General features: G+C 40.6%; 1 protein-coding gene across 2 annotated transcripts; it reads left to right on the top strand.

The window, feature by feature from the left end:
• Positions 1 to 39: 39 nt before the first annotated feature.
• LOC120550591 lies at positions 40 to 23,856 on the top strand. Of its 2 annotated transcripts, none has more exons than XM_039787187.1 (15): positions 40 to 266; positions 3,202 to 3,481; positions 5,730 to 5,805; positions 6,040 to 6,847; positions 10,465 to 10,599; positions 10,755 to 10,884; positions 11,937 to 12,065; positions 15,180 to 15,284; positions 16,385 to 16,548; positions 16,652 to 16,802; positions 17,664 to 18,230; positions 18,693 to 18,799; positions 19,562 to 19,682; positions 19,762 to 19,862; positions 23,599 to 23,856. In XM_039787187.1, exons 2-15 carry the CDS (start codon positions 3,214 to 3,216, stop codon positions 23,761 to 23,763), a joined length of 3,027 nt encoding a protein of 1,008 aa, XP_039643121.1. In that variant the 5' UTR covers positions 40 to 266; positions 3,202 to 3,213; the 3' UTR covers positions 23,764 to 23,856. The 2 variants fall into 2 exon arrangements, with proteins under 2 accessions (XP_039643121.1, XP_039643123.1); XM_039787189.1 differs by lacking the exon at positions 40 to 266 and adding an exon at positions 1,222 to 1,328.
• Positions 23,857 to 26,952: the final 3,096 nt, after the last annotated feature.

Genomic DNA, 26,952 nt, shown 5'->3' with positions numbered 1-26,952 from the left:
GTGTTGGGGTCGGGGTGACTGAGGTGTTAGAGCTCGTAACTCACACGCATGGTCGACCAATCAGCAGAGCCTGTGGGGGGCAGAAAGCCGGTAGGTTCCACTTGGACATTAACACGCAGCAGGACGAGCAGAGAGACAGACAGACAGACAGACAGACAGGCAGTCAGGAAACCTTTCTCCGTGTTATTCTTCTCTTTCTACAGCCGAGGGATCTCACCTGAACCCGAGACCCAGGGAAGAGGAGCCACTGATCCGCACTTTCTGAGGTAATGTGCTCTGCTGGTGCCCAGTTTCACCCGGCTGGAAACTTTAAACCACAGCGTCAGGGCCGACTTTTGTTCTGTCGGAGGTGTTCTCGCTCTCAGGTCACTGGGGGGGGGGAGACGCACTGGAGCCGACAGGAAGTGTAGTTAGTGGTGCACCATGGGAAGAGTATTTGGGATCAATGATCCTGCATGTCCTGGAAGATTGAGGGAGTCTTAAAAAGTCACTTTAGTACCAGGAAGTTTAAATGATGGTTTATAATAGTTCATTGTCACTTTAACTTCTAATGTTTGTTTTTTTTTTTTTTTCTCTTACATGCTTTCTTGTATAAAAAATCTTCTCTTCCTTCTTTTTTTTTTTTTTTTTTTCCCACTTCTTTCTCCCCCTTCCCTTTTCTCCTCCCCCCCCTTTTTCTTCTTTCCCCTCCCTTTTTCTTTTCCTTCCTTCCTTTCTCCCCCTCTTTCCTTTCTTTTTCCTCCCTTCTTCTTCTTTCTCTTTTTCCCTTATCCTTATCTTAAAGTCTTTGTCTTATCTTATCTAAGTCTTAAGTCCTTGTCCTGTCTTAGTCTTTGTCTTTATCCTTATCTTAAAGTCTGTCTTATCTTATCTTTGTGTTATCTTAGTCCTTGTCTTATCTTTTCTCCTGATCTTTATCCTTTTTGTATCATATCTTGTCTTATCTTCATCTTATCTTTGTCTTAGTCCTTGCCTTATTTAATTGTTTGTCTTATCTTTATCTGAGCCTTAGTCTATGTCTTGGTCTTATCTTTATCCTAATCTTATCTCAGTCTTAGTTTTTGTCTTTGTCTTATCGTAATCTTTGTCTTTGTCTTATCTTGAACTTATCTGAGTTTCCGTACTTTGGGAATGTTGCTCAGGTGATCTTTTTATTTTACCTGTCCTCAGCACCTTTTTTTAAACAGCAGCTCCGTAAACTTAATAAACAATACTAGCGTAGTTTTAGTTCTAGGTCAAAGTAAATACGTGTTTATTTCCACGTTTTCAAATGTTCACGTCCTTACATTGTCAAACAAAAGTTCTTCAGATATCTCCAGCACTATCAGGTGTGTGTGTGTGTGTTTGTGTGTGTGTGTGTGTGTGTGTGTGTGTGTGTGTGTGTGTGTGTGTGTGTGTGTGTGTGTGTGTGTGTGTGTGTGTGTTCGCTGTCAACATGGCGAGTGTTTGAGGAAGAGAGACTTGGACAGCTGGCCCGGCCCAGTGGAAGGCATGCGGCTGCTTCCCTGGGTGCCAAATCTCTGCATGCTATTTATACTGACCTTGCCAGGATCGCTGGTGGTGTCTGTTCATTCACGCCCGGCCACGAACACTCAAATGATTGGCAATTACAAATTTGCTGTTTCTGCCATTTTTGATTTGACATGAGCTGTTTTTGTATTACGAGGGCTTTTCTTCTTGTCAAAACATTAGTGTGGAAAAGCCTCTTAAATGATCAAACATCACTTTAAAATCTACTGACAGCTAAAATAATATTCTGTGTGTGTGTGTGTGTGTGTGTGTGTGTTGCTGCCTCTTATAGTTTATAATTGATCAACATAATTAGAGGTGCATGTTTCTGGCTGATACCATCTTTGTTTTTTAGCCACGCTAGCGTTGGTCGATAGGTCCATCACATTGCTCTAGAGTTAAATATCTCAGCAATTATTATATTAAATAAATATTAAATTTCATACAGATATTCATGGGCTCCAGAGGATGAACCCTAATGATTTTGGTGATCCTCTGACTTTTTCATCTAGCGCCACCCGCTGGTCAAAATGTACACTTAAACTCCAGTGAAATATCTCAACATCTACTTAATGGATTGGCAACAGATTTGGTGCAGACATTAGTGGTTCCACGGTGATGATACTTATGACATTAATGATCCTCTGAGTTGTCATCTAGCACCAACATTAGGGTCAAAATGTCACATATAGACAGACGGACAGATGGATATACATACATACATGCATACATACATACATATATACATACCATACCATACATATGTATGTACATACATATATATATACATACCATACCGTACGTACATACATATATACAAACGTACGTACATACATACAGTACAGGCCAAAAGTTTGGACACACCTTCTCATTCAATGCGTTTCCTTTTTATTTTCATGACTATTTCCATTGTAGATTCTCATTGAAGGCATCAAAACTATGAATGAACACATATGAATTATGTACTTAACAAAAAAGTGTGAAATAACTGAAAACATGTCTTATATTTTAGATTCCTCAAAGTAGCCACCCTTTGCTTTTTTTATTAATAAGGGAGAAAATTCCACTAATTATCCCTGACAAAGCACACCTGTGAAGGTGAAACCATTTCAGGTGACTACCTCATGAAGCTCATTGAGAGAACACCAAGGGTTTGCAGAGTTATCAAAAAAAGCAAAGGGTGGCTACTTTGAGGAATCTAAAATATAAGACATGATTTCAGTTATTTCACACTTTTTTGTTAAGTACATATTTCCATATGTGTTCATTCATAGTTTTGATGCCTTCAGTGAGAATCTACAATGTAAATAGTCATGAAAATAAAAAGGAAACACATTGAATGAGAAGGTGTGTCCAAACTTTTGGCCTGTACTGTACATAAAAACATACATACATGTATGTATATATATATATATATATATATATATATATATATATATATATATATATATATATATATATATATATATATATATATACTGGCTAATGAAGTAGACTTGCTGACTCCCTTTTTCCGTCTCTTAATTCTTTGTAGAGCTTGTAAAATTGTTGATGAAACAAATTCATGCTTCACAGTGTCATTTTGTTATGGGTTATCTTTCTGTCTTTGGCTGAGATTTCCATGTTCAGAGGGTTTAAACATCCCTGGACAACATCTAAATACTGAGGTGTTTTCTTCATCCTCTCTCCCAGTTCCTACAGCAGATGCACAGCCACGGAGAAATGGCCATACCCCGGATGTTCAACTCCAACACGCCGTTTGTCATCGTCACCGGAGGATCTGAACTCTCGTTTCTGGGCAAAGAGGACAACAACGGCCAAGGACGTGAGGAGGAGAAGGACTCGCTGGTCCAAGCCATCGCCCCTCATCTGAGTCGGGTGATGCAGCTCGGCACCGCCAAACATGTGGCCCCTGAGGGGAAGGACGTGACGGAGGAGGATCCCTGTGTCTCCATCGTCGCGCAGGCCGAGAGTACGTGGATCAATGAATGAAGCATGGGAATGACCCCAAAGAGGCCGGGGGCTTTTCGCTGTGGGGCTAAATTATCATTGGGGAAACGGGCTTAGTTTTCACTGGTGCTATCTGTAATGAACAAGTGTAATCATGGTGGATTTTTAGGGGGATTCGGGTAAAAACCTCTACTTGATTGGCACGTCTTTTCTCCTGGATGAACAAAATATCGCACAGTGTTTGATTACTTTGAGTGCACTGAAACTTTCCACATCAAACGATGATAAAGAAGTGAATGAAAGTGGGCATGAGGTTCATTATGGCACATAGTCCAGGGATTTTTATCTGAATTTATCCAGAGGCTTAAAGTCAGGATGTCTCAGCTTCTGCTGCTTCAATTTAAAATACTAATTTGGGCTTTTATGTGGTTGTAAGCAAGACATTTTAGTAAAACAACTTTTAAAGCACTGATGTATGTTAAAGGAGCGTTTCAACATTTTTGGAAAATACGCTTATTTGCTTTCCGGTGTTTCTGGAGTTGGATGAGAAGATTGATACCCCTCGGACGGCTAGCCTAGCTTAGCATAAAGACCGGGAAAAGAGAAACAAACAGCTAGTCTGGTTCCGTCCAAAGGTAACAAAATCCACCTACCAGCACCTTTCAATCTCAGTTATTGACATGATATATGATATACACAAAAACACAACTTTTAAAAAACAACTTTTGACCATTTTAACGGGGGGGGGGTACTATCTGGCCGGACTATTTCTCAGCCACAAGTCTCACCTCGTTGCCTCCTTGTACAGTTTAAACAAACAAAATATAACATTTTAATTAGTGAGCTATAACATGCTGGTATAGGTGGATGGTGTTAGCTTTTTGACAGAGACAGGCTTGCTGAGGTTTGTGTTAGACCGTGGCTCTGAAATATCAGTAGCCTAAAGGCTCTGACACGCCAACCCAACGGCCGACCGTCAGCAGAAAAGCCAGTCGGTCTGATCGGCCTCCCCGAGTTGGTCAAAAAAGTCCCTCAGAACACACCGGAGCGACGCCGACTTGAGCGTACGTTCTGCGCATGCGCGAGACGTAATACGTCTCTATAACAGCAGGCGGCGCTAATCTGTATTGTCGCCCAAAAAATGAAAACCGGCAGCTGATTGGACGAACTCGTCACGTGGGTCTGGTCGCTCCCGGATTTGATAATGGCGGCTCGTTCGGAATACGAGCTCATATTTTATGAAGATAGTTCACGAAAACGTGTTTCTGAAAACATTTTAAGAGAAAAATAGGCCGTGCAGTTGCTGAATCTGTCTTCATTTCAGATCGACAAAGGTCAGTTTAAAAGATTTTCGTCAGATTTTGAGAGACTCTAGTCACCTCATCCCGCTCGTCATTTCCGGGTTAGCTCTCCACCAATCAGATTGGCCATTGAGTCCGACTGCCCGCCTTCTGATTCAACAGGTCAAATCGGCCCAAATGAAGGCCGACAGCTCCTCTGGCTGACGACAGCACGGAACAAACCGAACAGACTCGAGTCACCGACTTCGCCAGACTGTCCGACGGCCGATAATCGGGTTGCTGTGTCAGGGCCTTAACTGTGTATTGATAGATCCATGACACTGTCCGTGGTGCTGAAGTAGCAGACAGATTTGTAAACTATCCGTCCCACCCTGTTAAAAATTAACTAGTCTACATCGATGACGTTTCATTTCCGGGATTGCTCCGGTGCCCCTGGAAATTCAGTATTCGGCCGGATGTCAGCTACCTTCCTCTGTCTCTGTGTTGGCGTTCTAACCTCCGGTGGATTTGTGAGGACTATGGTTAACTGCTCCTCAGATCTCTGCAGGGTAAATCCAGACAGCTAGCTAGACTATCTGTCCAATCTGAGTTTTCTGTTGCACGACTAAAACAACTTTTGAACATACACACGTTCCACCAAAACAGGTTCCTTCCCGAGGCTATTTAGCAGAGGCACCGTGGCTCCGTCCAATGCTTAGCGCCGCCCAAGACAATTGTGATTGGTTTAAAGAAATGCCAATAAACCAGAGCACGTTTTTCTCCCATCCCGGAGTGCTGTGTGGACTAGCCAGACCTTCCTTCGCAGCGCTGTGGAGTAGCTTGTAATAAGCGTATTTCCAAAACTGTCGCACTTTTGCTTTTAAAGAGCATGCTTTCTCTTCACCCTTCTTTGTAGTATTTGGCTGAATGTATTATTGTTTTTGAACAGCAGTTTCTATAACATTACAGCTAAACATTTGTCTGTCCCAGGAGAAGACTTTCAGGAGTTCAGCCCTACCAACACACAGTGCCCTTACTCAAGATCTCAGCTTCTCAAAAAGCAAAGGTACCTCACCACGTACAGTCCACATCACCATCAGTATGTCTCAACAAAAAAAACACTCCAGCTGTGAGAGCACAAACATTTTTTTATTTATTTAATGTTATGCCATCAGAATAATTTGGAAAAAGAAGCAATAATGGCATAAAAGTTATTTTAAGTTTTAAGTTAAAGGGTTAGGTATTAATCCTTACACCTGCAGAGCTTTAGTTAGTTCCCTGATCATGACGTACTTTGCAGGTCTCTCAGCATGGAAACTTCCCTCCCGAGTGACACGGAGGACGAGGACTTCGCTGTGGCTGCCAGACTCCCGCTCCACCCCCTCCAGAAGAAACAATGCAGGAAAACCAGACGACAGATCCAGGAGGACGGGGAAGAACGTCCAATCATCCGGGGCCTGTGGGTGCAGGAGATTGATTGGCTGAAGTCTGCAGGCAGAGAGACGACGTCATCATCATCCGCTGAGATCATACCGCCTCCTCCTCAGTTTACCGACCGCTGCCTGGGAGACTCCAGCGTGTACGAAGGCTGTGCAGATGTGTGTATAAGAGGATTACTACCAGTAGATACAGACGACACCTCCAGCTCGGACCCCGGAGGAGGCTCGGACTCTGATTGCGGCCTGGAGCAGGACTCTGAGTCTATTTACACTCACGAAAGCGAGTCGGACTCATCCTGCGGCGCTGAGGACGACACACAAACACCAGCAAGTTTTGGAGCTGAAGCCAGAATGTCAAGTTTAACCTTTGACCTGATGCAGGTGTCTGGTTTTACTTCCACCTGTCATGCTGAGTGGGATTTTGACTCTACAGGGTGTGTTCAAAGCCTGCTGGGAAATTCAGACACCACAAGCGCTGTGAATACATTCCAGTGTGCCTTTAGTTTCGATGACACGAGTGATATTGACACAGTTTTGGACGGCCTAAGAGGCAGAGTGACACGGCTGCCAAAGCTCTTTGTTTCACCTTTCTTTAGAGATTTGATCAAACGGACTCTGAACGCCTGGAAGACCACAACATCTGTCAACGAAGGACTCATATTTCATCATGTAAGACATTTACATCCACTTTATTTACACTGTCTGATGTGAAAATGAATCCCATTATAAGCTACGAACAGCAAACACTGCTGATGAGTTCAAAGTTTAAACCATGCATTTTTATCAATGCCACAGTCGGTGACGTCACGGTATTCAGAGTTTTATTTTGAAGGGGTTTAGTTCTTCGGGGACTCAAGAGACACAAATTAAAAGAAGAAACTGGTCAAAAAAGAAGCAGCAGAAGCCGTGATGTCGTCACTTTTAGTCCCTAATATGGGTCAGGCTCAAATAATGCTGCATCCTACATTTCCCATAATGCACCCAATAGCATCAAATAAATGTAGTGTAGTAAAAAGTGGAATATTTCCCATCTAAAATGCAGTGGAGTTGGGTATAAAGTAGCATTCAATTAAAGTTTTGTTGACCATAAAATCTATAAACCTGGTTCATAAAATGTGGCTTTTTCTGTCAGATTAACTTTTTTTGGCCACTTGTTGGCAGCAAAACAAGCTAAAAACACAGCATCGACATATTATCAGTTTTTAAAGAAGTTATGATGGATCTGTTAGCAAATAGTTCCATATTTACACATCCAGTAGACACGGAGCAACATAAGCATCCATGTGGCAGCCCTGTCTCCTAGAAATTACCTTTACAACAAGTCGACTAATCGTCTAAGAATTCTTTAATCCAGGGGTCTTCAACATTTTTAAGCCAAGGACCCCTTAACTAAAAGAGAGATGGAGCAGGGACCCCCTACTACATATACTGTATAAAATGAAGTTGCATAATAAACTGGGTCTACAATAACGTGTAGCGCGGCCTAAAGCCTTTATACATACCTTTTTTGCATAGAATACTAAGCTATTAAAATAGCCTAATAATTGTTGGCATGGTTTTATGAATCATGTTTTAATGTTAAAACATGTGGCAAAGTGAATCCTTAGGATTAAATGTATCTGTGGATGGCCTTAGTGACCACCTAGGCCAGTAAGCAGTGGGGATTTAGATTTGCTTATAATATGTTGGATTCATGTTAAGACTTTTTAATTTCTGAGAAAACTTTCCAAAATTAACAGTAATTTGGAGGCCCCCCTGCATTGACTCTGAGGACCCCCTAGGGGTCCCGGAACCCCTGTTGAAGATCCCTGCTTTAGTTGATTTGTCATTTTTTTTTATACTTTTTCATGATGAATAACTTATGTCCAAGAAACTTCTGAGCTCATCTCTGGTGAACACAAGACTTAAAGCTTTAGTGCGGGGCAACAGAAACTACACTCTAGCTTTAAAGTGGTGCTTTTGTATGATTCTTTGTGGGGAATCGTGTTTTTACAGATCTGTCGTTGAATCAACTAATCGATTTGTCGACCAAATCATAAATATCAACAATTCACAGTGACTACAGCGTTATTAAACACATTCATGGTTGTGTTTAGGCACTCACAGCACTTGGTTGAGCTTAGGGAAACATTGTGGTCTTGAGTCAGCAGTGACATGAATCACTGTCACCAAAACCCCCATGTTCTTGCTGTGCGAGGCCTTGTGCGCCCACCATCCATCCCGACCACCTCACTGTTCTTACGCTCGATGAATAAATGTAGCACTTCATTCACTCAAAAAATTGTTACCCGTGAACATAATCCAGCCAGCGATCACGTCTATCAGCACAATGTAATTTGGAAAACAGTTTAGTCTTATATAAACGTATTTTCTAGGAGACAGGGTTGCATGTGGAGTTGTATTCCAACTGTCAAATTTAATTTGGATATTCTTTCTCTTTTAGCTCTGTGTTTGGTCTCCATTAGTCTCGCATTGCCAGACCTTCCTCCACAGCGCCGCGGAGGAAGGTCTGGCTACTCCACACGAGAAACGTGCTCTGGTTTATTGGCATTTCTTTAAACCAATCACAATCGTCTTGGGCGGTGCTAAGCGCCGGACGGAGCAGCGGTGCCTCTGCTAAATAGCCTCTGGAAGGAACTTGTTTTGGTGGAACGTCCTTTTTCCATTGCAGATTTAGCACCGCCTCATGCGTGAGGCGAGTGTGGCTGGTCGTCATAGCGACGCCGCAGGAAACTGCCGTGACCTCACGCGACACACACACACACAGAACGTCGAAGGTGTGTTGTTTTTGATTCTCGGCATGTGGCTGTTTGCTGGCTAAACTTTAAAAATGGCTGGTTTGTTCAGGACTGTCGCTATAGCAAGGATGACGCAGCGATTAGTGACGATTCTCTCCGACCAATCAGTAGTCTGCAGGTTTTCACGTCACCTTTTGGTATCGCCTCAGCTCGCATGGAACCTCGACGGAGGTGGTACTAAAAATAAGTACCTGTTGGCAGGTACCGGGGACTTTTTTTACGTAATGGAAAACCAAAAAAGACGAGTCGAGCAGGTACCATGTAGTGGAAAAACGCAGTATGTCTCCATCAACTCCTGAGAAAGATATCTGTCTCTTAAGCTGCTAAACACTCCACTGTGTTCACCAGCTAGTCTCTAACTGTGTCTGTCTGCTGTTTGCCGCTGAGCTGGTTGTGTACAGTGGCTTTATCACCTTTTTATTTTGGCTAAAAACATCGGCCTGCTGCTGCTGGAAACATAGCTGACAAGAACAGTGAGAGGGAACCAAAACGGTGACGCTTTTGTCAGTGAAACTAAAACAAAGTGCTCAAAAATGCTAAAATGCTTCATAGTTTTAGGAGAAACTGCCGACTCAAGTGATTATTGTCTTTGTCTATTTGTCACTATGAATTCTCTCACATTACACATCGTCATCTGATATTTTCTTCATATCACATTTTTATTAGATCATCTATAGTACAAGCACCTCAGCATTGAACCTAATGTTTTCCTTTGATTTTTTTTTTTTAAACACAATATACAAAGATGCAGGTAAACAACATAAGCACATATAAATAAAAAATAATTTATACAAAAAACATAAATAAAAAATGAATATAAAGGATAAATTACACATAAAAACAGGACATGAATACACAAAAAAATATTTCGTCAGAGGATTCGGGGGGAAAAAAGCTTTACATTTTCCCAAAGCGTAATGCTTTTGTGTTGTTAAACAAACTGAGTGACTTGAGTAAAGAAAGTGTGTTTTCCTTTGACTACACACAGGAAACACCTGTTGTGACATTAGGGTGTGGCCAAAGTGCACCAGGCTTTCTGATTGTTTTGATTTATCCTTTAACTTCTCAGCCCCAACTTACACTGACAACGTGTACTTTAATCATAGAAATAATTATGTATAACTAGAGAATGCAATTTTTGAAGAAATTGCAGTGTGAATGCTGTATGTTGAAAGGCTGACGTTACACTGAAAGTGTGAAATAGGTGAAACCTTTTGAAGTGAATTTGTGTCAAATTAGAAAATTCCGTCCATTTACTTGACTGAGGAAAACTTCCCCGAAAAAGTTTAATATTTCGGAGATTTTGTAAATTATGGAAATGTCGTATAGAAGAAAGAACGTCCTACTCGTGCTGAACGTTTCGATGATTGAATGAAGTTTCTATGTTGAAAAATGGGGAAGGAGTTAATGTGCAATAAAAGGGTACAGAAAAATAATGCCTTCAGTATTCACACTAATACTATTCCTATTACGTATATCATCCTTCAGCAACTTCAGCCCAGCAGCTCTCAGTACAGGGAGGGAGAGGAGTACTGCATCCTTCACAACATCCAGAACGGCTCGTATGGCGATGTCTTCTGTGTCCGGGACAAAAGGACTGGATTCCAGTGTGCTGCCAAGAGGGTAAGCCAAGAAAGAAAGAGTGAGTCACTTAAAAACAGAAAGAGCCAGAAATGCACCACCCAAAGTCTCCTGTTCCATCGACACTGAAACACCAGTTTTTAGAGTTAGAAGTGATTGAAGTGTTATTCAGCACATTTTGTTTCCACTGATCTCAGATCCCACTGAGTCACTTCAGCAGCGAGGAGGTGAGCACGTGGAGCGCTCTCAACTCTCCTCGTGTTGTGGAGCTCTTTGGGGCTGTGAGGGAGGGCCTCAACATTGTGCTCTTCATGGACCTGAAGCCAGGTAAAACTGCTTCACTCTCAATAATACAAAACACAAATACTCGACTCTTTATGCATTATAATTGCCCACTTACAGCCAGTCAATTGCGTAAAAGTGTGAAAATAAAGATTTGTCCAAAATCTCTTCAGCATGTTGGGCCCACCTTGTAAAAGAGATGCTTTGGACTCAATAACACTGAGGGTTACGATCGATATTGAAATGTGTCAATAAATAAGGTATCTGCTGTATTACTGTGTTGCAAAGTCGCATGTAATCAAATGACAAAATGATGCGGTGGGGCAGGAAAAAAAAGCAACTTTTTGGTTACCGAGTGTAACTTTTTCTGTGACGTTGTTTGATTTACAATTACTCTCGAACGTATCATCTGGGTTTCTCGTGTTTTAGTCTATATCCACGACGTTCCACTTCCGGGATTGCTCTCGTTCGGTCGTAAATTCCGCCAAATGTCCCTCTTTTTGGATGTTTCCTTCCGCTTCATGCATATTTAATTTCTGAGGACTATGGTTAACTGCTCCTCAGATCTCTGCAGGGTAAATCCAGACAGCTAGCTAGACTATCTGTCCAATCTGAGTTTTCTGTTGCGCGACTAAAACTACTTTTGAACGTACACATGTTCCAACAAAACAAGTTCCTTCCAGAGGCTATTTTGCAGAGGCACCGTGGCTCCGTCTGGCGCTTAGCGCCGCCCAAGACGATTGTGATTGGTTTAAAGAAATGCCAATAAACCAGAGCCTGTTTTTCTCCCATCCCGGAATGCTGTGTGGACTCGCCAGACCTTCCTCCGCAGCGCTGTGGAGGAAGTTCTGGCACGAGACTACTGTGTTTTGACGGAAGTTAGAGTAACTAGAGGGGTCAAAGGTTATACGACGCCACTGACAGGCAACTAAATGAAACGGCCCGTGTCAGAAATAAAATTACAGATTTCTCTGGGTTTGAAAATTGTTGGAAACATTTGGGATAGTGTAAGTACACAACTCAACCAAATATATAGCATAGGTATGGTCGTTTTTAGACATTTTTAATGCAGAAATGTTCCGTATTGTACCTTTCAGCATGTTTGGCCCAGCTTGTAAAAGAGATGCACTCGCTCCCCGAGGATCTGGCCCTGCACTACCTCCATCAGTCACTGGGGGCACTAGAGCACCTGCACCGCAGAAAGGTCCTTCACCTGGATGTCAAAGGTATGTTGTATTTTTACTTGTTTTGAGCACCAGATCCTACGTTCTCAAGTACAATTTTTCGAGCTACTTGTACTTGAGTATTTTCATTTTATGCTATTTCAGTGCCAGAAACGCTTCAGATTTTTGTCCACATGACTACTTTTACTTCTAATTGTTACTAACAGTTTTATTAATAGACAGATATTTATATCAAAATAGGCTGTGAATCATGATTTGTTGGGCAAAACCATGCAATTCTATGTAAAATCTGACATTCGGCACCCCTTTGTAGGCTGAAGGAAATTATCAATTTTTTCATAACCACATTTTTCAGACACTGCGACGATTTGAATCAGGCTCCAAAGATTGAATCGTCTATCGTTGACTATTCTGGGTCAGCCCTACAAGATATACAAATGAATATATATATATATATATATATATATAATATTTGTACTCTACTACATTTCAGAGGCAAATATTATATTTTGTACTCCACTGTGTTTGTTTCACAGCTTTAGTTGGGCACAGCACCATCTCATGTCAAGTCCGTTGCAATTTGTGTGGTTCAATGTCACGAGAGTTGAGGGAAATTCATGCTGTCTGCTTTTTTCCAGTAATTATATTATAGCTAAAAAAACTAGTGCTGTCAAACAATTAAAATATTTAATCGTAATTAATCGCATTAATGTCATAGTTAACTCGCAATTAATCGCACATTTTTATCTATTCAAAATGTCCCTTGATTTTGTTTGTCCCATTATTTTTTCTCATTTTAATGCTCTTATCAACATGGAAAAGTGGATCGGTTTGCTTTGTGCAAATGTTTTTTGTTTTTTTTATTGAAACCAACATTGGCATATACTGTAGTGTTCAATTTCACACTAACATTCTCACTTGGAGCAGTCATTCACACTTGGAGCAAATCATTTCTAACACAATGTAACACTGTCCATCAATAAAAGGGTGAAAAAAATACTTTGTCACACAAACAGCCCCTTCAACAGCCCTTTCTAAGGGATCAAAACAGGGCGATACAAAATAAAATTACAAAGTGCACATGTAAGGTAAACTAGGACTCACTTAGACTCGCCTACAGTGCAGTTAAACCATGGCTTAATACTTTCTTTCTCTCAAGTTTGCTTTGAACATAGCAGGCAGGCTACTGCTCTTTATACACCAGAGGCTCATCAACCCAGCCTCTTATTTCAGAAAGAATGAACAGTAACGGTTACTAATGTTACTAGTTGTTGCAACAGCATGTGAAAAAAACTAAAAAGTTTGCTAGGCCAAAAAGAACGTTAATCTTGCGATAAAAAAAACTAAACCTGAAATGATTAACATTCGTTTTTATTATTCTTTAAATAGTTTTTAACGTGGCAACATAGTTTCAGTTTAGTTTTAGTTTTTCTTAAAGGTCCCATGACATGGTTCTCTTTGGATGCTTTTATATAGACCTTAGTGGTCCCCTAATACTGTATCTGAAGACTCTTTTATATAGACCTTAGTGGTCCCCTAATACTAAGACCACTAAGGCCTATATAAAAGAGACTTAAGATACAGTATTAGGGGACCACTAAGGTCTATATAAAAGAGCCTTCAGATACAGTATTAGGGGACCACTAAGGTCTATATAAAAGAGACTTCAGATACAGTATTAGGGGACCACTAAGGCCTATATAAAAGAGACTTCAGATACAGTATTAGAGGACCACTAAGGTCTATATAAAAGAGACTTCAGATACAGTATTAGGGGACCACTAAGGCCTATATAAAAGAGACTTCAGATACAGTATTAGGGGACCACTAAGGTCTATAGACTAAGGACTTAGATTTCCTCATGGGGGAGACAGAAACTACTCACTATAGCTTTAAAGGTTTTGGTTTATTTTGAGTTTTAGTTTATTCAAAAATGTTGTTAGCTTCAGCTAACGAGGGATATTCGGATATATGCGAGCAGGAGGAAGGATTACTCGGGACAAGAGTATAACATTTATCTTCCTTTACTGTGGAGGATGGCAATATTTGTACAGTCTGTAGATCGCTCAAACCCTGGTGCAGACAAACTTTTTGGGTCCACACTAAAGCCAGCGAGCGATCACAACAACATGTTGTACAAAATGGAACTAGTAATTTTGTAACTTGTAGTACCAGTACTTAGAGCTGGGCAATATATCAATATTATATCGATATCATGATATGAGACTAGATATCGTCTTAGATTTTGGATATCATAATATTGTGATAGGACATAAGTGGTGTCTTTTCCTGGTTTTAAAGGCTGCATTACAGTAAAGTGATGTCCTTTTCTGAACTTACCAGACTGTTGTAACTGTTCTATTATTTGCATTTACCCACTTAGTCATTATATCCACATTACTGATGATTATTTATCAAAAATCTCATTGTGTAAATATTTTGTGAAAGCACCAATAGTCAACACTACAATATCACTGCGGTATCGATATCGAGGTATTTGGTCAAAAATATCGTGATATTTGATTTCTCCATATCGCCCAGCTCTACCAGTACTACAGTATTTTTCACTGCTGGTTTTCATTTACTACAATAGCTCTGCTGTGTACTTGCAGTCTTTGGACAGAGCTCTTTATGTTGTTGATATGTGTACATTTAGATTCAGCTTGTTTAGTTTGTTGTGAGGCCCTGCAAGTAGATTGGATTTTGATATAATCAGCAGTACTTACAGGGAGGGAGGGAGGGAGTCCAGTAAAGCCTCTAGCTGCTGTTTCTACTGTCAGATCGTATCCCCGGTGTTGGTACATAATCCTAAACTGACACCTCACCCCTAAACCCTCAGTAATCCCTACTGAGAGGATTGAAGAGGAAGGGTCTTGCTCAAATCGTCTCCTTCTGTTTCCCCCCTATGTTCACTCAGCCAACAAACATCAAGTTAACCATTCTCATCATATCAGATCGTCATGAAGGGGTGGAAAAAATGCTTTAAAAAGAAGAAAGAAGTTACCTTGTGCTACCTCCAGACAGCTTTGGCCCCCTGTGAACCCATCACTCTGACAGGCTCTGACAGCCTCCTGATTTCTCACTCAACTGTTTCATAATGAGCACCAAATGAAAACAAGCTGTCCCACTGAATCCTCTGTGTTGATTTTATTCCAGTTGACAATGTGCTGCTGTCTGCAGACTGCAGAGACACATTCCTCTGTGACTTTGGTCTCTCAGAGACTTTAGATGACAACGGATGGAGCACCAAAGCATTCAGGGGTGAGTAAAGTCTAAAAAGTCAGCAAAAAAGTGTGACAAAATTTACATTTAAACACAAATATTCACGTGATATTGATCACATTATTGGATTTGGTTGCACAAATGAACTTTAAATAGATCAGCAATGTCCCTCTGGATAAATAAAGATTTATCTTATCTTAAAAGAGGACAAAGGGTTACTTAAAAATTTATAAATTTACCATTCATCAAATTAAACTACAATTCAACTTTTTTTACAGGGAGAAATAAGAAGTTGTGATTTAAAAAGTCGTTAATCCTTGAAACGTTCTTATATTTGTTCCCTGGATTTTTGCCTCATTGTCAGTCTGACTGGTGGGTTTTGTTTTAACTGGTTCCTTCGCAAGTCCATGATGATTAGCCATGTCAACATGTATATAAACCACAAGAGTACCATTATCAAGGCAAGGTCATTAAGAGGTAAAAGACTGAAAGGTTGAAATGAATTCACTGTTCACTCTGGAGACGGGTTGGTCGTCTCCAGAGTGTCATTTGAGAACAAATTAACAGCAATGGGAGAATGGGAGCGATCCCAGTGGCATTGATAGAAGAGAAGTAGGAAATAAATAGGTTCCACCTCGTCTTAAATGTATCTCCCTTCCATCTCTCGGATAGCTTATATTTCCGAGATGGATGCAGCTCATCAAGTCACATACCCAGTTGATCTGAGTAGGTGGTTAACTTGATTTTGAATTGAGGAGAATCAATCGTCTAGCTATTAAAGTACAGAAGGCATGCACCCCCTTAAGTCAAGTCAAGGCAACTTTATTCTCAATTCTGCAATATGTGCCAGACATACAGAGGAATCGAAAATAAGTTGCTCTCCGACCATCGTCTTTCCGACCACCATATGAAGATTTGACAACTTTTGTAGTTTTTGGGGAGAGGCCAAAAAGTGCAACAAGTGGTAAGGGTTAATGACAGAGCCCTGTGCCACTGACTAAGAATTAAAGATTGATTTCCAGAAACCAAACTTGGACAGAGCCAGAACATGTGAAGCAGAGAAGCTGGCCCCTGCCTGCACCTTTCACATGTAGGGTCTGGTTTAAAATGAATTCACTTACTCACTTGTTTCGATATAGGAGCTGCCTTCCCCGGCACAGAGACCCACATGGCCCCCGAGGTGGCAGGAGGGGATCAACTGAGTGCCAAGGTGGACGTGTGGAGCAGCTGCTGCATGCTGCTGCACATGCTCAACGGATGCCACCCATGGATACGCTACTACTCTCACCCACTGTGTCTCCAGGTGAGAGTCCTCTTTATCTTTATTAGAAAGTGGGATGTTTTCACCCTGAAGTGGAAAGAACTGCATTGAGGTTTTCTCACATTTCCTGTGATGTGTTTGTCAGATTGTCAACGAGCCTCCTCCTCTATGGGAGGTGCCGTCCAACTGCAACAACTTCACGGCCAAAGTGTTCAGGGCCGGGCTCCAGAAAAACCCGGACAGACGAGCATCGGCAAAGGAGCTCCGGAGGAAAACCACTAAGGCCCTCAGAGCAGGTTGATGTGATACATGTTTAAGAATCATCTTATAATGTAAAGATTATGTATTCTTTATTTATTGATAGAGCTCACTTCTACTTCTAAGTACCACACAACATAAAACAAATGAAACAATCAAGCAATACTAGAACAAGAAGTTATGAAATGTTTTACATTAAAAACAAAACATTACAAAGGACTTAACAACACAAAAGCAGAACAGGAAACCACAATGGGGCAATGAATACAGAAAACAGAAATACAGGCTTAATACAGTTGTGGTTAAATGACTAAATAAAAAAGATAAAATAAAAGTAAGCTGAATTAATTAAAGAGGACACAGACTTAGTGAAGGTTACATTAAGGTTTGTATGGACAGTTCAGTGATCTCTTTGCAGGTATAAAAAACCCATTTCTCTAATCAAAATGCGACAAATAAAAGCATGTATATGACTGTAAGTGTCTTTTTAAAAAACCATACAGGTAGGTGGAGTCTTTGCAATGTTCTTTAGTTGATAAAAAGACAACGATATTAGTAACATGGTGATTAAAATCTTTATATCCAGATTTAATTGAAGAACATTGGTTTGCCATTCAGTTTTTGAAGTCAGCTAGACATTAGAGGGCAGCATAAAAATCAAAGGAGACACCATGGCGGTGAATAATCCCCAAGAGGAAGCAAGTATAGGGGTTAACAAAAAGGGACCCAGGATTGAGCCTTGAGGCACTCCAAACCATTTTCTTTTTACTATAGAAGTTACGTGATTGTCTGTTTTTTAGGGAGGAAACAGTGTGTCAATCAAACACCTTCAATCTCAAGTATCCTTCTGTTGTTGTGTCATTATCTGCATCACTGAGGACTCTAAATTTGCTCCACAGTTGGAGGTTTGAGTCCCTGGTCTGTCAAAAGTGCCTGTGAGAAGCTGCGTAATGACAAGAGCCAGAATGAAGACACCCCTTGCTCTTTGTCACCTGGAATCGTCCCAACTAAACCATCAGCCACGATGTACTGGGTGAGCCCCTGGAGGACTACAGCAGTGGAAGAGGACAGCAGTGACTGGAAAGATGGGGACTCAGACCAAGCCTCTGAAGTGGAGACAGATTCCTTAACTAGGGAATGGGAGTCTCGGCCAAAATCACTGCAGGATGATTACACTGCAGATGGAAAAGACTGGGACACCGGTTCTGATTCAGAGGTCGATATCTACATGGCAGAGGAGGAACACGTTCAGGAAAAGTGGCTGAAAAATGACAGGGACTATGAGGGGGATTGGGAAGAGGAAGGAGATGAAGAGGAGGAGGAAGGCGAGGATGAAAAGTGGGACTCGTCCATGTCTACAGAGTATCTCCGTGCTCTTCGAGGCATTTTCCCTTTGCTGCAAAAAGGCCAACAGACAAATGACAATTCATGGGGATCAGAGCCAGAGCTGGAATACCTTCGAGACGGTGAGTCAGAAGCGTCATGATGAGGACAGCTCAGCAACTGAAATACACTCTTCTTTAACGGTTTGTTGACTGGGTACACTTAGCCATATCATACTGGTTATTTGTAAAACTCATTCAAGTTTACTTCTGTTGCGTTGTGATGTGAGGAACAAGTTCAGCAGTACATATTGATCCCTCAAACAGAAAAGGTTATCTGTCAGAAGGAGCTCCTTGCAAAGACGCGCCCTGCGTTACTGAGCCAGATTTCCCCAAGACGAGCACCTGAGGAGCCTGGTTATTTAGGCATTTATGGATACGACTAATACTAACAAATTGAATCAAGTGGTCAATGGGTTGATTTGAAAAGTAGCCTATACCGGATTTGTAGTAAATGCACTCAAACATGAAAGAAAACAATGACTGTCATTAGTGGGAAGGAAAGCATGTTGTTAACAGAAACTCCTGATATGTTTCTCTCATTAGATGTTGCTATCGGCACAACCATCCCGACCCCGTCCCCTGAACCTCGAGACGACCCTCCGTCCTGTTTTAGCTGCTCGGACACATCGCAGATGGATGCCTCAGAGAAGGTGTGTGTTGATCAAGGGGGTAAGCTTTGCTTCAGAACTCGAACCTCCTATGGCGCCATTTTGACGCTACAAAGAGATCACCTCCCGTTAGCATTTCACTGACTAGCATACATTTTGGCGCCACTTTGACAGCGAATAACTTTACATCTGAAGCGTTTAAAGACTCTATTTGTCCGTTGTTTATTTCTAAAGAAACACGACAATGTATAAAAGGCTCCATTACCTTGTACCTCACGTTATGGCTCCGTAGCAGACGCTTTTATAACAATAGGCTAACGATTGGGTCATAACCACGAGACTTACTGTCACACAGTAGAGGAATTACCGTATAGTACAGGAGAAGCTCGCAGGCAGTTTGGACTTACATTAGCTGTTTAGGTTTAATTACTAATGTTAACTAGCATGTTAGTTAGCAATAATTAGCCTGTGCTTAGGTTATCTCCTTACATATACCTACGCTCTCCGTCTCTGTAAGATTGGGAATGATTGAGATTTCTCTCGGCACAGCTACCAGAAGACTTCACACTTTCAGACACGTTGCTCACGTCACATTTACGTTGTCTCTGTCAGTTGGAGGCTGCGCAGTAAAGCAAGAGATCACCGGAAAAGTGCTTCTAATATCCTTTACTGGTCTCCATCCAGAGCAACGGGGTCTATTGGTCCATTATGTCAATGGTGTTGATAGATGCAGGTGTATGTGTACTGTACACGGGAAAAAAAAATCCAAACCCTAAAAAAAACTAAACTTTCTCCACCTTTAAGGACTCTGATCACTCGTCTGACGATCTGAGCTCTGGAGTCTTTTCCTCCTGCAACAGTCAGACAGACGGACACTTGGAGTGGTTGGCCTCGGCCAATCAGCCCTCCTCGTACTGCTTTGAAGGTAGGGTGGCAGGGCTGTATCACTTTAAACGCTGGCCGACTTCTGTTTTTGATTGTAATTCACTGCTCTGACGCTCCAGGTGTTGACATCTGGATTGAGAACGTCCAGGGCGAGTGTCTGAGGATACGTGAACGTCGGCAGGTCAAAGTGGGACACGTTGCGATAGGAATTAGTGATCAGGTGAGATGGTTGATTGTTTGGGATGTTTTTCAGGTATCCAGCTGGGTTTTTTCCAAGGAAACTGTATAGCTGGGTGGGTAAGCCTCCCAGATCCTGAAATAGAAGCCCACCTCTGCTATCTGCAGGTCTTTTTTTATTTTCTTAAGATGATTTTTTGGGCATTTTCGGCCTTTATTTTTGACAGGACAGCTGAACACATGAAAGGGGAGAGAGAGGGGGGAATGACAGCAAAGGGTCGCAGGTCGGAGTTGGAGTCGAACCCGGGCCTGCTGCGTCGAGGAGTAAACCTCTATATATGGGCGCCCGCTCTACCAACTGAGCTATCCGGGCGCCAACGTGCGGCTTATTTTAACAATCTTTAACAGTGCAATAGCGCCAATGTTATAAAGACAATTCTGGCCAAAATTGGGTCCCAAAAAAACTTATTTTGAGAGTAGTTTAACCTATTTTTAACTCAGATGAATAAATACAACTGAAACAGAAAATATGAGACATGTCCCTGCACTAGATTTAAGAGAAATGAAACCTGATTTCAGAAACTAAATGATATGCACTGAAAAGCAACAGTATTTTCACTTCACGGGGAGATTTGCTGACGTTTTGAAAAAATAAGGGACTTAATTATAGACTGAAATGACTTGAGGGTCTAAGGACAGAGGGTGTTGTATGCTGTACAGATTGTAAAACCCTCTGAGGCAGATATGTGATTTGTGATATTGGGCTTTATAAATAAAAGTGACTTGACTTGATAAGAAGGGGATTTCTGCATCTGCAACCAATGCATCATGTTTTTAGTGGACTACAAGTATAAAGTTGCATGAAATGGAAATACTTAAGTATTTCAAAATTGCACAAACTTTAAGACAGTTTTTGAGCAAATTTAGTTTTCTTAATTTTGAGTTCTGGTACCGATATAATGACTTTGTGAAATATAAACATGTTTTTCTACAAAACTAAAACGAAGCCAAAGTTGTGGTGGTAGAGCATATATATATATATATATATATATATATATATATATATATATATATATATATATATATATATATATATATATATATATATATATATATGTATGTTGTATGTATGTATGTAAGTATATATACATACATATATATGTATGTATGTATGTATGTATATATGTATGTATGTGTATGTATGTATGTATATATATATATATATATATATATATTTTTTTTTTTCGTTTCCTTTTTATTTTCATGACTATTTACATTGTAGATTCTCAATGAAGGCATCAAAACTATGATTGAACACATATGGAATTATGTACTTAACAAAAAAGTGTGAAATAACTGAAAACATGTCTTATATTTTAGATTTTTCAAAGTAGCCACCCTTTGCTTTTTTTATTAATAAGGGAAAAAATTCCACTAATGAACCCTGAAAAAGCACACCTGTGAAGGTAAAACCATTTCAGGTGACTACCTCATGAAGCTCATTGAGAGAACACCAAGGGTTTGCAGAGTTATCAAAAAAAGCAAAGGGTGGCTACTTTGAAGAATCTAAAATATAAGACATGTTTTCAGTTATTTCACACTTTTTTGTTAAGTACATAATTCCATATGTGTTCATTCATAGATTTGATGCCTTCAGTGAGAATCTATGTAAATAGTCATGAAAATAAAGGAAATGCATTGAATGAGAAGGTGTGTCCAAACTTTTGGCCTGTACTGTATATACAGTGCCTTGCGAAAGTATTCGGCCCCCTTTAACTTTTCGACCTTTTGCCACATTTCAGGCCTCAAACATAAAGATATAAAACTGTAATTTTTTGTGAAGAATCAACAACAAGTGGGACACAATCATGAAGTGGAACGAAATTTATTGGATATTTCAAACCTTTTAAACAAATAAAAAACTGAAATATTGGGCGTGCAAAATTATTCAGCCCCCTTAAGTGAATACTTTGTAGCGCCACCTTTTGCTGCGATTACAGCTGTAAGTCGCTTGGGGTATGTCTCTATCAGTTTTGCACATCGAGAGACTGACATTTTTGCCCATTCCTCCTTGCAAAACAGCTCGAGCTCAGTGAGGTTGGATGGAGAGCGTTTGTGAACAGCAGTTTTCAGTTCTTTCCACAGATTCTCGATTGGATTCAGGTCTGGACTTTGACTTGGCCATTCTAACACCTGGATATGTTTATTTGTGAACCATTCCATTGTAGATTTTGCTTTATGTTTTGGATCATTGTCTTGTTGGAAGACAAATCTCCGTCCCAGTCTCAGGTCTTTTGCAGACTCCATCAGGTTTTCTTCCAGAATGGTCCTGTATTTGGCTCCATCCATCTTCCCATCAATTTTAACCATCTTCCCTGTCCCTGCTGAAGAAAAGCAGGCCCAAACCATGATGCTGCCACCACCATGTTTGACAGTGGGGATGGTGTGTTCAGGGTGATGAGCTGTGTTGCTTTTACGCCAAACATAACGTTTTGCATTGTTGCCAAAAGTTCGATTTTGGTTTCATCTGACCACAGCACCTTCTTCCACATGTTTGGTGTGTCTCCCAGGTGGCTTTTGGCAAACTTTAAACGACACTTTTATGGATATCTTTAAGAAATGGCTTTCTTCTTGCCACTCTTCCATAAAGGCCAGATTTGTGCAGTATAACGACTGATTGTTGTCCTAATGGACAGAGTCTCCCACCTCAGCTGTAGATCTCTGCAGTTCATCCAGAGTGATCATGGGCCTCTTGGCTGCATCTCTGATCAGTCTTCTCATTGTATGAGCTGAAAGTTTAGAGGGATGGCGGGTGTTCGTTAGATTTGCAGTGGTCTGATACTCCTTCCATTTCAATATTATCGCTTGCACAGTGCTCCTTGGGATGTTTAAAGCTTGGGAAATCTTTTTGTATCCAAATCCGGCTTTAAACTTCTCCACAACAGTATCTCCGGACCTGCCTGGTGTGTTCCTTGTTCTTCATGATGCTCTCTACACTTACGGACCTCTGAGACTATCACAGAGCAGGTGCATTTATACGGAGACTTGATTACACACAGCTGGATTCTATTTATCATCATTAGTCATTTAGGTCAACATTGGATCATTCAGAGATCCTCACTGAACTTCTGGAGAGAGTTTGCTGCACTGAAAGTAAAGGGGCTGAATAATTTTGCACGCCCACTTTTTCAGTTTTTTATTTGTTAAAAAAGTTTGAAATAGCCAATGAATTTCGTTCCACTTCATAATTGGGACCCACTTGTTGTTGATTCTTCACAAAAAATTACAGTTTTATATCTTTATGTTTGAGGCCTGAAATGTGGCAAAAGGTCGACGTTCAAGGGGCGAATACTTTCGCAAGGCACTGTATATATATATATATATATATATATATATATATATATATATATATATATATATATATACTGAGAGGTATATTCCTCGACGCAGAGGTCCAGGGTTCAAATCCAACCTGTCAAATTTCCTGAATGTCTTCCCCCTTTCTCACCTAGCTGTCCTGAGATAAAAATTAAAGGGAAAAATGCCCCCAAAAAAAAAAGAAGAAGCCAAAGTTCATAAATGTTGGCAAAACACATGCAGCTACAATAGCTTTATATAAAATAATCTAAAAATGGCAGAATATGGATTAAAATCTGGAGCTATCTGACCAAAAAACAAGTAAAACAACATTATGAATCTGACCCTTTTCAATACCTGATGCTGCAGACACATTTCAGTCCACCAAAGTCCACATGAATGATCTCATGTGTCGTTAACAGATCTCAGGGAAAGCCTTCACTCTGGAGACTCTGGACAGGAAGACGGTGTCCTTTGAACAAGAGATCCAAGAGTCTTGTCTGTGGCTGCGCTGTGTTCCCGCTCCGGACAGATGTCAGCGCTGGAGGTGGAGAGTCAGAGACGGAAAGCTGGAACTTCGAGAATGAGACGGACATATTTGTTTTTAAGTGTTCGTTGTTTGCACTGATTTATACATTGATTGTTATAAAGACATGTGGACATAAAAATGCGTACATGTACCTGAAGATGTTGTGCTGCTGATATGACTGATTCTCCTCGGTAGTATAAATATGAAGTAGGACAGCCGGTGCTTATTGGTAGGAATTTGAGATTTCATCAGTAAGATAGGATTTTAAAGCAGATTTTTCTATATTTGTATCTTGCCTTATATGATTAGATGTTTGGGGGCAAAAGAGATCGAACTTTCCTTATAACTCTTTGTTTCAACAAGTCCTCTAAAACATATACGACGATATCTGTCGTTTATTCCTCCCCTCTAGTACGACCCACAGGAGCGTTTTCCTTCCTCATATCTAAACCAGAGAATGTAACATTGTGAAACTGCACAGTTTGGTTATGTTTAGGCACAAAAACTACTCGGTTACGTTTACGAAAAGATTGTGGTTTGGGTTAAAATCAGACGTTACTTAAAGGTCTAATAGGTAAGCCTTATAAAACTCACTTTTTGCTGAAACTGACCCTATGTTCCAGTATTACTACATGAAGCAGGTCATTTAAAAAAGAATCCAGCTCCTCTGGCTCCACCTACAGCCTGTAGTGTGATGTGCAAAAATCCACCACTCCCTGTTCAGATGCACCAATCAGGGCCAGGGGGGGGTGTCTAACTGCGTGTCAATCACTGCTCATGCACACACATTAATTCTCCCTTGTGGGGGGAGAGGCTTAGGAGACCGTTTTGGGCTTTAGCAGAAAGGGGGGAGGGACTGAGAAGTTGTCGATGTTAACATTTTTTGGCTACGTCCTGGATTTTCGCAATCCTACCTACAGCACCTTTAACTTCTGTTTAAGCGTGTGACGCAGGACGTGATGTTACGTAGTAAAGTTAACCTACAAAAGACGCACCGGCGCGTCCAAAACGATGTTTGACAAAACTCAAAAAGCAATATTACAAAATTTCATTTCAGCCGTTTATTTACTATTTTAATCATATATAACCCTAAAAACTTTGGTAAAAGTCATTTCAAACACATCATTAAGTTAATGTTTGTTTTCAAAAGAGATTTGAGGAATTTCAAATAGCCAACATCAACGTTTCAGCTTTAAACGCCAAATTATCTCTTTACACTTCGCTCTAGAAGAACTGTGGGCGTCACTTTATGGAAAGCTGAGTTTGTTCTGAACACTTTATATGCTAATATTCTTAAAAAGGTACATTTAAGAAGATATGTGAAAATGCCCTTAGACCTCAGAGGGTTTTACTTTATTTTCAAATGGGTGAAAGTCCTGTGTTTGTTTGAACTTGGCGCTCCTATACTTTGCTCCTGTCGTAATTACTACGGCCACTAGAGGGCGGCACAACTATAAACGTAAAAAAAATGTGTCAATTGCTGCTTAAACAAACGACTTCTGTGGGTGTTTTTTTGGGGTAGGACAGTCTCCTTTGATCCCCTCTAATCTGAAAGGTTTGTCATGTTTCTTGGTGCCTTTTTAAAAATGCCGTTCATAATGATTTAGCTGCTTAAAACAATGAATAACTGTCATGATAAAATATGAGCCCTCAAGACTTTAATACTTGAACGTTATTGACATTTTGTATCTTAAATAAAAATGACCTCCCAGGCAAAAAAGCTACTCTCTTCTACCTCCTCTGCTTTTTTTCACCAATCATTGCCTCCTTAATGCATCGTGTCCTCCAGCTTCAATCCACATGTGAGGAGAGCAGCGATACATTCAAGACACACGAGCTGATGACAATGCCTCGTAACCATATAGACTAAGACCAGAGCTGTAGAACATTAACACTAGTAAAGACACTAGCACAAAGAAAGTTCATGTGGCTGCATCATGTGACTGCATGTGATCAGATCACAAGATTCAGACTCATGGTTTTCAGACATTTCATCTATATTCACATGCATACAGGCATGTTGGTTTGTGGACATTTTGCATGTGAAATGTTTTCATTCAGATGTGAAATTATTGTGAATTTTTCCAATGGTTCAGCTACCAGTGAGGACACGGAGGTCATGTCTGTGAATTGGTTTTCTTTTTTTAGAGAAGTGGAGGGTGTTGATATTCAACAATTAAAAAGCATGTAGTGGATATTTTATCGGCTGATTCCATGATTTTCTACAGGTGAACACTGTAGGGTAAAGGTTTTAACTAACAGATATCAGCATGAACCTTCCCAAGTTAATTACTTACATTAAGACAAGTATTGTTTGTATCACAAGTTTTCTGAAATCGCATGTTTCAATTTGCATATGAGGCACTATCTTGTTAAATATGCGCTCATTTGCATAAATGTCCAGAACAGAAACGTGAATATTGGATAAAGCCAGGCTAAACAATTATTTCATTTTATTCACATATTAAGCCGCCTACACATGACACGCGATTTGCTCAACAAAGCGCAGGTATTCGTCCTCAAGGGTGGCAAGGAAGCTATTTCCCGTTGCCAGGTAACGACATGCTGTTATCTCATTGGTTGCGCTTTCGAAAGGTCAGCGGCGCCTAGGTCAAAGTTGAAATAATTTGAACTTTGACCGCAGCGCAAAGCGGCAAATCAGAGCAGTGCGCAACGCCAGGGTAGCGCAGCTCATAGTTGGGCGCCACCGTTCTCCCCAAAGGAAATCAGTGGAACTATCGTGTGTAGGCGTCTTTAGAGTCAAATGTTTTTACAGAGGGAATTATGGATATCTCTTGTTATCACTCCATAAATCAGAAAATACTGTCAACAGACATAAAAACAAAATGTTCTCCATGTTTATAGGTATAAAATCTTGTATAAATCAGGCTCTGAATGATATATGAACAAAGCCCTGTGTAAAAAACTTCAGAATCTAGATGGGAATGAAAGTGGAACATTTGGTGTCTGTAAGTGCTACAGAAGTGGAGATTTCTCCAGAGTCTGAACACAAAACCTTTAAACATATAAAGTTCAGACATTTTGAAGACACTAGGCCTACGGGTGAATAGCAAAGGAGGTTGAGATCTCCACTTTTGAGCAATGAGTGAAGCAACACTTCATTTTTCTGCATCAAGTTATGGTCCACGTCTTTATTTATGTAAAGGAAATATAATAGGTTTTAGGGGGTGGGTTGCACTGACCAGTTTTGATTATTCCCCCATCCCCCCTGTAAATTACGCCTATG

The sequence above is a fragment of the Perca fluviatilis genome, chromosome 21, assembly GCF_010015445.1.
Source record: "Perca fluviatilis chromosome 21, GENO_Pfluv_1.0, whole genome shotgun sequence".
Lineage (NCBI taxonomy): Eukaryota > Metazoa > Chordata > Actinopteri > Perciformes > Percidae > Perca > Perca fluviatilis.
Note: the sequence above shows the minus strand (reverse complement) of the source record. Positions and strands in the feature narration are given on the sequence as shown.